General features: G+C 36.0%; 1 protein-coding gene across 5 annotated transcripts in view; it reads left to right on the top strand.

Moving 5' to 3' along the window:
* The window catches only part of BDP1 (BDP1 general transcription factor IIIB subunit), an 80,009-nt gene that overhangs the window by 19,760 nt on the left and 48,047 nt on the right, over positions 1-12,202 (top strand). For all 5 annotated transcript variants that reach the window (XR_011525366.1, XR_011525365.1, XR_011525364.1 and 2 more), the window contains exons 10-15: positions 1,690-1,974; positions 3,771-3,918; positions 6,887-7,045; positions 9,384-9,543; positions 11,082-11,173; positions 11,912-12,107. Coding sequence is in view for 2 of the 5 variants with exons in the window: in XM_070569933.1 (XP_070426034.1) it covers positions 1,690-1,974; positions 3,771-3,918; positions 6,887-7,045; positions 9,384-9,543; positions 11,082-11,173; positions 11,912-12,107 (1,040 nt within the window). In the remaining 3 variants the exon portion in view is untranslated. The remainder of the gene's footprint in view (positions 1-1,689; positions 1,975-3,770; positions 3,919-6,886; positions 7,046-9,383; positions 9,544-11,081; positions 11,174-11,911; positions 12,108-12,202) is intronic.

Raw genomic sequence — 12,202 nt, 5'->3', positions numbered from 1 at the left:
CATTCTGACTGTACCTAGCCCTAGGAGACTGAAATAGGTATATTAATCTTGTGATTGTCATGTCACAAGTGAAAGCACAGGGAACTCAGCCTATCTTATTTAATGTGAGAACTTTTCAGATATATTATTACAAGTCTCAGAATTTCAAAATTGCTGATTATTATTCTGATAGAGAATAAATCAAGTGTTATTTTCTTGGTTTTAAAATCTTGTTTTGGCTTTTTTAACAAAAGCAAATGACATTGAGTGTTATTATTTTTTAAGATTAGATATTTTTAGAGAAGATGTCTGATCAACATGGTTGTGAAGCTAAGTTTGCTTTTGGTTTGGATGCAGTTTCCATGGTGATCTCTGTGTTTTGGTTTTTTAAATTTAATTCATTGTTTTCATCTTTTGATATGGTTGGCTGTTAATATGCCTTCATAGAAAGGGCACTAGAAATTGTTTATAAATATTTCTTACAAAGATTGTTCATTGACAAACAAATGATACAGAAAATAAAATTCTTGAACTCTCTCTCCTACCCTGCCCTCAAATCAAATTCTTCCGATTCTTAGGGGTAACTATTACTAAACTCTTTTCTCTGCAAATATATGTGTTTGTGTCTTAGAGTATACGTAATTGTTTTTAATAAAAATGAGTTCAAGGCTGGCCTGGTGGCGCAGAGGTTAAGTGCGCACGTTCCACTTCAGTGGCCCAGGGTTTACCAATTCAGATCCCAGGTGCAGACATGGCACCGCTTGGCAAGCCATGCTGTCTTAGGCGTCCCACATGTAAAGTGGAGGAAGATGGGCATGGATGTTAGCTCAGGGCCAGTCTTCCTCAACAAAAAGAGGAGGGTTGGCAGCAGTTAGCTCAGGGCTAATCTTCCTTAAAAAGAAAAAATAATAAAAATAAAAATGAGTTCATAATATATATATCGTTCTGTAACTTGACTTTTGATGCAACAGTAATTTTTGAAATCTTTTCTATTGCTACATATAAGCCTACCTCATTATTATTTGCTGCATGGATTTTTATAGTATAAATATATTATAACTTATTTAGTCGTTCTCAGACATTTTAGGTTGTCTTCAAATTTTTTTTTTTCCTGAGGAAAATTCGCCCTGAGCTAACACTGTTGCCAATCCTCCTCTTTTTGCTTGAGGAAAATTTGCCCTTAGCTAGCATCTATGCCAGTCTTTGTCTATTTTTTGTATGTGGGTTGCTGCCACAACATGGCTGCTGACAGATTTTGTAGGTCTGCACCTGGGAACTGAACCTAGGCTGCTGAAGCAGAGTGCACCAAACTTAACCACTATGCCACTGGGCGGGCCCCAGGTTGTCTTCAAATTTTTGCTCATAAAAATAATACTACAGAGGGGCTGGCCCCGTGGCCGAGTGGTTAAGTTCGTGCGCTCCGCTACAGACGGCCCAGTGTTTCGTCGGTTCGAATCCTGGGCACGGACATGGCACTGCTCGTCAGACCACGCTGAGGCAGCGTCCCACATGCCACAACTAGAGGAACCCACAACGAAGAATACACAACTATGTACCGGGGGGCTTTGGGGAGAAAAAGGAAAAAATAAAATCTTTAAAAAAAAAAAAAAATTAATAATACTACAGAAGACTCCTTGAGTATTTATCTTCTCTACCTTTAAGAATTTTTCTATAGGTTTATATATTGATAACCATGTGTCTTATTTTCAGTGAAAAAAGTTGCTAGTGAAGGAGTGAATGATGATGCAGCTGAGTCTGTGAGCACTAAAATTCCAGACCCAGAAGGATCTCAAAAGGATGCTCAGACGGCTGGAGAAGAAGAAGAGTCTCTGACTTTATCGGGACAGGATTCAGAACAGATTGTGTTAGAACCAAACTTAAATCAAAACAAAAGGAGAAGGAAGACTCAGGATGAAGTTGGTAAACAGGAAGTACAAAATCTTTCAGGAAATGCCACTGTTCAGTCAGGCCCTTCCAAAGGAGAAAAACACAAAGGTAAAGTTTCTTACATATTTTAACAGCCCCTGTATTACTTGAGAAGATATGTACAAGTAATGGTATATAACTTAAATGCCTTTCTTCTTGACAGTAGCAATTAATAATGCTTATTAATTGGTTCTGTATTTATCGTATTGTGTTAAACCCTTTTATTTTTAATTTAAAGAAAAAATTTATTGTAAAAAAAATGAAATGGAGAGTTCTTTTCTCTCTTGTTGTGTCTCTAAGATACATTACCTCCTAAGTACGCCCATTAATAGTGATTAGAAGTCACAGGTGTATAGCTTTATGTGTATTACTTGTGTCTGTTAATAAATCACGGGTTTTTGTGTTCTCCCTCTTCAGAGCCACTCTATGAACCCACAGTAAGCTGTTTAATTTCTTCTTCTTCTTCTTCTTTTTTTTCTTGATGAGGAAGTTTGGCCCTGAGCTAACATCTGTGCCAGTCTTCCTCTGTTTTTGTATGTGGGTTGCCACTGCAGCGTTGCTTGTTGAGTGGTGGTGTAGGTCTGTGCCCAGGATCTGAACCCGTGAACTTAGGCAACTGAACCAGAGTGTGCTGAACTTAACTACTGTGCCACCGGGCCAGCCCTAAGTTGTTTAATTTCTGTAAAAGAGTTACTGGAATAAGTATTCCTCCCATTTTTATTTTTTTTAATTCCCTTGGCATGCATACATATTGACAGTTATGAGTTACTAGGGGGTAGGGGCTGAGAGTTTAGGTAAGTCTTGGTCTCTTTCCTTGGGAGTTCATCTTTAGATTAATAAAAGCAGATGGTGAAATAAAGAGAGGAGAAAAAGGTAGTGTTAGATGAGAACAGCCTTTCTATAGAATTTAAATTTTATGTATTTCAGCTTCACTAACGTGATTTTAATAAATGAGTCCCGATAGGTAGCATAGTATGATTTGTAGATGTCACAGTGTTATGCTCTTTTGTGGCTTACTATTGAAGACATTACGTATAAAGCAGAATAGCTCAGTGATTAAGAAATTGGGTTTTGGAAATCAAACAGACCTTGGTTTAGATTTCGACTCTTATGTGCTAAATATAAAGTCAGTTAAGATCTTTGAACTCAGGTTCTTTTTCTCTATGCTGAGGTCAATATTAATACATTTTACAGGATTGTTTTGAATATTAAATGAGATATTCATCTGATGGGCTTAGAGTTTCTGTCACTTAGTAAGTCCTCAATAAATTATAGCTGTTACTTGTTATTAATTATGATGTTTAAGCAGAAGAATAGCCAAGTGCACTTCTAGTTTCCTAACTAGACATATAAAAGAAGTCAATTTAAGCACTTGAAATTTAAGCAAGATTGGGCCAGCTCCGTGGCCGAGTGGTTAAGTTCGAGCGCTCTGCTGCAGTGGCCCGGGGTTCGGATCCTGGGCGCAGACATGGCACTGCTCATCAGGCCACATTGAGGCGGCGTCCCACATCCCCCAACTAGAAGGACCTGCAACTAGGATATACAACTGTGTACAGGGAGGGGTTTGGGGAGATAAAGCAGAAAAAAAAATATGTATATATATAAAAAAAAAAAAAAGAAATTTAAGCAAGATGAAAGGAAGATGCTACAAACTGCCCAGGAAATGTGGGCTGATCCTTGAAACACAGTTGTAATTGATTGAATTTTCTTTAATAATCATTAATGCCTTGCATATAGGAACTTGAATCTTGAATGGATTAATAATTTATAGGAAAAGACAATGTTATATGTAAATACTTTTATGCTTTGAAAAATAGATGTTTTTGCTATAACTTTTTAGAATAACATGCATTTTGTATTCATAGATAAATGTCAGTCTTCAAGGCCTGAGAGAAATGAAGGTGAAGGCAATAAGGAACAGAAGCTCTCCTGTGTACAGAACATAGATGATGTTGTGGATTTATCCTCCAGTGAAAAGGTTGAGGAAAAAACTGACTGTATCGTTTCATTAAGGTATTTTCTGTCTCTTTCCTGACTTTTGTCCACGTCTCTACCGATTACTGAGAGAAGAGTGTGGAGTCTCCAACTGTAATTGTGGATTGGCCCGTTTCTCTTTTCAGTTCTGTGTGTTTTTCTTGACCTATTTTGAAGCTCTGTTGTTAGGTGCACACCTAGCTGGGATTGTGGCATCATCTTGGTGAATCACCCTTTATCATTTGCCTGGCATTGTTCTGGGGTCACTCTGTTCTGATGCTTGCTCTGCACTACAGTTTCTGTGGTTAGTGTTTGCATGGGTTTATCATTTTCTGTAAAGATAGTCTATCTTTGGTTTTCAGCAGTTTGAATTTGATATATTCTGAGTTTTTTGTTGCTGTTGTTTAAATTGTGGTTAAAAAACACGGAACATGAGATCTACTTTCCTAACAGAGTTTTTAAGTGTACAGTACAGTATTGTTAGATGTCAGCACAGCATTGAACAGCACATCTCTAGAACTTCTTCATATTGCACGCCTGAAACTCCGTATCCATTGAACAACTGCTGATTTCCCCCTTGCCCTCAGCCCCTGGCAGCCACCGTTCTGCTTTCTGTTTCTGTGAGCTTCATTACTTTAGACCCTCATATCAGTGGAGTCATGCAATATTTGTCCCTCTGTGACTGGCTTATTCCACCTTGCATAATGTTTTCAATGTTACAGCATCCATATTGTGGCCTGTGACAGGATTTCCTTCTTTTTCTTCATTAATTTTGTATTAAGGTAACATTGGTTTATAGCATTATATAAATTTCATGTGTACGTCAGTGTATTTTGATTTCTGTGTGGACTATATTGTGTTCACCACCCAAAGTCCAGTTGCCACCCATCACCATACACATGTGCCCTATTACCACTTTTGCCCTCCTCCCTCCCTGCTTCCCCTACTCTCTGTGTCTGTGTGTTTGTTGTGTTTTTGTGTTTTTTTTTTTAATCTTCCACGTATGAGTGAAATCATAGGGTATTTGGCTTTGTCTCTCAAACTAACTTTGCTCAGCGTAATGCCTGCAAAGTCCATCCATGTTGTTGTGTATGATAGGCTTTCCTTCCTTTTTTATGGTTGAATAATATTCCATTGTATGTATATATCAGATTTCTTAAATTCATTCACCTGTCAGTGGACATTGAGGTTGTTTCCATCTGTTGGCTATTGTGAATAATGCTGCAGTAAACATGGGATTGCAGATATCTCTTTGAGATACTGTTTTCGATTCTTCTGGATAAATACCCACAAGAGGGATTGCTGGACTGTATGATAGTTGTATTTTCAAATTTTTGAGGCACCTCCATACTGTTTTCCATAGTGGCTGTACCGTTTTATATTCCCACCAATAGTGTACAAGGATTCCAGTTTCTCCACATCCTTGCCAGCAGTTGTCATTTTCCGGTGTGTGTCTGTTTGTGTGTTTTTATAATGGCCATCCTAGCAGGTGTGAGGTGATGCTTCGTGGTTTTGATTTGCATTTCCCCTAATGATTAGTGATGTCAAGCATGTTTACATATACCTGTTGGACATTTGTATGTCTTCTTTGGAGAAATGTCTGTTCAAGTCTTTTTCCCATTTTTTAATTGGGTTGTTTGTTTTTTTTTTCTGTTGAGTTGTAGGAGTTCCTTTTGTATTTTGGATATTAGGCCCTTACCAGATATATGGTTTGCAAATATTTTCCTGCATTCTATAGGTTGCCTTTTGGCTCTGTTGATGGTTTCCTTTGCTGTGCAGAATCTTTTTAGTTTGATGTAGTCCCACTTGTCTATTTTTGCTTTTATTTGTTGTGCTTTTTTGGTGTCACAGCCAAGAAATCATTGCCAATACCACTGTTATGAAGCTTTCCTCCTATGTTTTCCTCTAGGAGTTTCATAGTTTAAGATGTTACCTTTAAGTCTTTAATCCATCTTGAGCTGATTTTTGTGTCTGGTGTAAGATAAAGTTCTCGTTTCATTGTTTTGCATGTGGAGACCCAGCTTTCCCAGCACCGTGTGTTGGAGAGACTGTCCTTTCCCTGTTGTGTAGTTTTGGCTCCCTGTCAAGAATCGTTTGACCCTATGTGTGTGAGTTTATTTCTGAGCTGTGTGTTCTATTCCATTGGTGTATATTTCTGTCTTCTGAAAAACTTGATGAAAGCTCTTTATTCTCGTGTAGAAAAATACACTTACACAGATGTGCCAATGTCTTCATACAATTCGGAAGGTTAATACTTTCTTTGAAGCTGAGCCCTGGACCTCTGATTCTTAACTTGCTAGGTTACAGACTTCTAAATTCTGACTTCAGAGATACAGCTAATTTCGTAAACTATACACAAAACTATACTGATGACTTTTTCTAATTTAGGGGGAAAACAACCCTGTAATGACTGTTAAAATTCCAATTGGTTTTGTAAAACAACAAGCCAATTCTAAAATTGTTACATACACAAAGACAAGGGGTCATGAACGGTAAAGCCAATTTTTTTTTTGAGGAAGATTAGCCCTGAGCTAACTACTGCCAATCCTCCTCTTGTTGCTGAGGAAGACTGGCCCTGAGCTAATATCCATGCCCATCTTCCTCTACTTTATATGTGGGACGCCTGCCACAGCATGGCTTTTTGCCAAGTGGTGCCATGTCTGCACCCGGGATCCGAACCGGTGAACCCCGGGCCACCAAAGCAGAACATGTGCACATACATTTGATTTGCCAACCCCATATAAGTAAGAGTTTTTCATGTTGTGACTTCTTGAACCCTTTCCCAAGCTTGTGATCTGTGGCTGCTACTTTCTCTGAAGGTGTGGTTTTTAATAACATGGTGCAAGAAGGATCATAGAAAAGCCAAAATATCCATTTCAATTATTCCATAATATGAAGGATCATCTTCCAAAGTATTGGTTTTGTATATTTTAAAAGTCTTTTAAATAATTAGTATAAAATATGCATCACTAAGAATTCTTTTCCCGCTACGTTTTCATTTCCTTAGCAGTCAACCAGATGCCGTGTCAGTAGCAGCTGAGACTCCAGGATCAAGCACTTCGGATTTGCCTTCATCAGAGGTTGGAATTAGAGCTCTGTGTGAGGTGAATGATGCTGAGAACAGTTGTACAGAAGGGAGACATGCTGACCTAAAAAATAAATCCCCGTAAGTATTTTACATGGTAGGATTTTTAAATTTATTTTCAAGATTTCGGTAATTTCTTATTTAAGAAGTGATAATGGTGCTTCTTCCTTTAAGGATTAGGAGGGGCTTGTAGACCATTTAATGTGTAATTGTTCTGTGGTCTGAGTGTGACATCAAGGTTTTTGACTTTATACTTCATTACAGAAAGATTCTCTTTCATATCTGATGTATTATGGTGATAGGAGTTTTAGCAAGGTGGTAACTTATGAAATTCTAAAATAATTTAGAAGCCTAAATATTTGCCATGAGATTGTAGTTTTACTTGGTTTGAGTTATTTTTCTTGCCTGTTGTCAAAGTAGTAGATTTTGATATTGGTAACCTTAAAGAGATTATGTTTTTTAGTATGCAGATACTGGTTAAATTAATATCCTCACTAAAAACAGAATAAAAGCACCAAAGAATCTCCCTTTGAAGAAATATCTCAAAAATTCCGACTTCCTTCTTGTCTCCCTCATAACTCCTCATATGGGCTTAAAAGCTATTCAGTTTACAAATTTTTTTATTTTCAGTAAAGAGTAGTCACATCGAGAATCAAACTTAGTTTTTGAAATGAAAATTTAAATTCGTCTTGGGAATAAGCGCTCTATTGTTATGGTTCAGACATCCAAAAGGACAAGATGGTGCAGAGTGAAGTGTCCCTCCCGCCCTGCCCCCTCACTCTGACAAGTAGCCGGTGGTACTTATTTCTTAGCTTCCTTCAGAGAGTTTTTAAAAGCTACATAAAGTTAACAGAAATATGTACTCTTTATGTTTTTTTTACCCTTTTTAAAAACCTAGTGGTAGCACGCTATACATACCATTTTGCAGTTTTTTGGTCTTACATCCTCATATCTTTACATAAAGACCTTCTACATTCTTTTCATAGCTACGTAGTGTTCTCTTGTGTGGATAAAGCGCAGTTTATGTCATCAGTGCCCTATTGAGAGCTATTTAGGTTGTTTGTACATGCATTGCTTATAACCTTGTCCCTCCATCTTTTCATCTATGTGCAAGTATATTTGTAGGGTAAGTTCCTAAAAATGGAATTGCTTGCTCAGAGGATGTATATATGTGTGTGTCTGTACATTTATACATTTATGATTTTGATAGATACTGCCAAAATGCTCTCCGTAGGAGTTATGCTAGTTTATATTCCCACCAACAGCATAAGAAAGCACCTGTCTCCCTTGCCAACAAATGGTGGTGTTAAACTCGGATTTTTGCCAGTCTTGACAGGTTATACAATAATATCTCAGTGTAGTGTTGCCACCTCACTGCTCCTTTTTTGGCAGGGGTATGTCGTTTTAAATTTTTTTCCCTTCAATTTCTTACTTCAAATTTTTCTAACCTAAAGAAAAGTCAAAAAAACAGAACAGTGAACATCTGTATATAATTCCCCTTAGATTCTCTGGATTCCTAATGTCTTGTCACGTTTGCTTCACTCACGCTCTCTGTCTGCTTTACTTTGCACTTATTGGGAGTGAAGTTGAGCATGTCCTCGCATTTAAAAGCTATTTTTATTTTGTCTTTTGTGAGTTGTCCATATCCTTTGTCCAGTTTTTTAATGAGTTCTTGATGGTATTGTTTTGTGGGAGCTCTTTATATTTTAGGGAGGTTAGCCTTGTGGTATGAGTTGTAAAACATGCTTTCTTGGTTTCTCGTTTGACTTTTGACTTAGCCATGTTTTGACCATGTGAAAGTTTTTGATCCTTATATTGTCAAATTTCTCAATTTTTTTCTTTTATGGCTTCTGAACTTATAATCAAATTTTAGAAAGGCTTACTCCACCTCTGGGTTGTGAAATAATCCATCTGTATTTCTCTGTGGTTTCATTTAAATCTTTGATCCAATTGGAATATATGGGGAGCATGGTGCAAGGAGTGGAGCTAATTTTGTTTTATTCTCCAGTGTTCCAGTTTTCCCATCACCATCTATTTAGTGTAATATTTATTTTTTTAAATATGTTATTATGTATTTCATCTTATCCTCTCTGTTTTCAAATGCTGCGTATTGTATACTAAAATCCTGTGGATCTGGGGGTCCTCCTCTCCATTTTCTTGTGTTTCCTTTGTGTATCTGTTCGCTTGTTAGTACCACACTGTTTTAGTGATTGATGCTGACGAGCACATTTTTAACATTGGATATAACAAGTTAGTTACCCACTCATTGCTATTCTTTTTTAGTTTTCTTTGCTACTTTTCCTGTAAGTAAGCTTAAATGAGTATTTTCTGGCTCTGAGTGGATTTTTAAAGGATTTTCCAGAATTTGGTTTGAATATGCCTGCATGTTGGTGCAGTTTAAATAATGTTAATTTTTTAGGGAAACAGATCAAAGAGAAAATGTCAAACCAGTGGCAAGAGGACGACTCCAGAGACCTAAACCCAATTTATCAAGGGCAATTGGGAAGAAACCAGCCATTTCACAAGGTAAAACAGATGCAGAGAGCGAGAGTTTACACCCAGAAACTTCCATGGAAAAGGTATGGAGTAAGAGACTTTATGCAAATTAAAATTATGAAGATTTTTCCTAAATAGTTGGAAATAAAAATGTTTAGCTTGTAATTACAAAGTAATGTTACTGAAACTAAAACAAAGACGAGAATGTGCTCATTAATATTAAATTTGTTTTACTAATCTCCTGTTTATGCATTTTCTTTGGAACTGAGGAGATAATTCAGACCATCTGCAGTAGAGAGAAATCTGCCTTTTATTTTCTTGTATAAAATTTTTGTTCAAAATATTTTTAAACCAGCTGTGCGTAAAATTACATGCACAGCCCTTTCATCTGAATGCAGACACTGACCTTCCTCTATTTGTCCTATATACAGTTCGTCTCTCTTTTTATGTATGTAAATGTTTCTATAGTTTTTAATCATAATGTATATAATATTTAAAACTTTTTCTCTGAAACTATTCATTTACACTTTCTTGGGGTTAATTGATCTTTTTAATAGCTGCCTCAGATTAACATATTATTAATTTACCTTACCATTTCTCTAATGGTGGACATTTGCTTTAACTCTTGTAAATAAAAGCAAACAATTTTGTAAATAGGGCTTTCTTAAGGAAATACGCAAAGAATAAATTTCCAGAAGTGGTGGGATTAATGAGTCAAAGTATTTTAAATATTTTTAGGGCTCTTGTTATGCATTGTCAAACTGACAGTCCAAAAAAATGAATCTGTTTATGTTGCTACAAGCGTTAAATGAATGTTCTTGTTTCCTATCCTGCCAACATTATATTGTTATGAATTTTTTATTTTTGCTAAAATGCTTTTTAGAATGTTAGTCTGCTTTTTTTCTCTAATGTGAAATATCTTTTTTGTCACACTTTTTATGATAGTTATTATATTATGATCTTCTAAGATGTTTTTAAACTTTAGAAAATTGGGAAAATACAGATTCGTGTAAAAATTGAAGCAAAAACTACTTGTAATTTCGTTATCCAGATGCAATCAACCTTTTAGCCTATATCCTTCCAGCTTTTCTTTTACACAATTGAGTAGTAGTATTAATTCAGTTTTTTGTATCCTTTGGTACTTAGCATTTCATAAATATTTTTGTATATCATTAAACATCTTTTGAAAACATGGTTTTTAGTGACATCATAATATTCTATCACTGGGTATAACTGAATTTATTTAATCATTTAATCATTATTGCATGTTTTGTTTACTGTGTTTGCTGTTTTACATACTGTTCCAGTGAACATCCTTGTACTTAAATCTTTGTCTAAATATTTTCTTAGAATAAAGTCTTAGAAATGGTTTTACAGGATCAAAGAGTATGAACATTTTTAAGGCTCTTGATTTTAGTGGTAAAAGGCTTTCCGGAAAGGATATACCAATTTATGCTTCTATCAATAATGTATGAGATTATATGTTTTATAATATTCTCATCTGCATTTGTGATTTTGAGAACTCTGTTACAATTAGAAGTACAAAAAATTTTAATTTTCATTTATTACAAAGTTTGAACTTGATGTTAAGTAGATTAAATGTAAAAAATTGAATTTATAGAATCACTTGGAAAAGGATAAAAGGAACACATTTGACATTTCTGAAACAGAGAATACAGAGGGAGAGAACCCAGAAGCTGAGACTGTATCTAAGTAAGTATTTAGGAAGTAGAATAAAAATAGTACCTCTTACAAATGATTGTAAAACGTTTTTTCTATTTGATAATGTCTGAAGTTTATTTTCAGCTAGTGTACTTAAGTCCATTTTTAACTACAGGTCTTGTTGAAACATTTTGATAATGCTCTTTATGCTTAATATTGTAGAAATAAATTATGGTTGGATCCATTGAGTTAGTGATTACATTTCTCCCTCAGCGTATTAACAAGATTTTAACAAAATCTAGTTAGATAAATTAATAGTTAAGATATATGTTTATCGATAATTTTACTTATAGCAAGAGGTTTCACAAGGGAATATCTAACTTGGAATGGCGATCTAGAATTGGCCTTGCTCCGTGTGAGTCTGAGCAGTGGCTCTGGACTGTCCATTTATGCCGAACCTGTGTGCAGTGCCCTGGAGGTGGACATTACACAAGAGTGTCCTCAGTGGGGAATAATAGTACATGCTTGTCAGGTATAGGTTTTTCCAATTTTGTGATGAAAATTTGCTTTTAAAGTGCTTTTTATAGTCAGGCTTCCAGGATTATGTCTGTTCCAAAGAGTTAAGGTGCAGAAGTATGATGTCTTTGAGGATGTTCTTGAGTATACTTGGGAATTATTTTATATTACAAATGGTTTACTTACCCGTACCAGAGAGAAGGGAATAATGAAAACAAGCAAGTGTGTGGCTTCAGAATAACCATTGATTTTATTCTTTTGTAATTATTACAGTTCAAGTGAAAAAATTTGTCTGCAGGAAGATGATCAACCAAAGGCTTTCAGGCCTACACGGCTAACGAGGGGCCGATTGCGGAGGCCAAAGCCAAATGTTGGTAAAGCTGCCGAAAGAAAAGAAATTCTTCCATCACAGGAAAAAATTGGGGCCAATGTAGAAAACAGTGCAAATGAATCCTCTGTTGATAGAGGTGTAAGTACTCTGATCCCTCCCAGTTTTTTTGTCAAACCAGTACATAAGCCTCCTTTCACCCCACCTTATACAGCACACTATACAATTGTGTACAC

The sequence above is a fragment of the Equus przewalskii genome, chromosome 13 (assembly GCF_037783145.1).
Source record: "Equus przewalskii isolate Varuska chromosome 13, EquPr2, whole genome shotgun sequence".
Lineage (NCBI taxonomy): Eukaryota > Metazoa > Chordata > Mammalia > Perissodactyla > Equidae > Equus > Equus przewalskii.
This window is presented reverse-complemented; position numbering and strand designations above follow the sequence as displayed.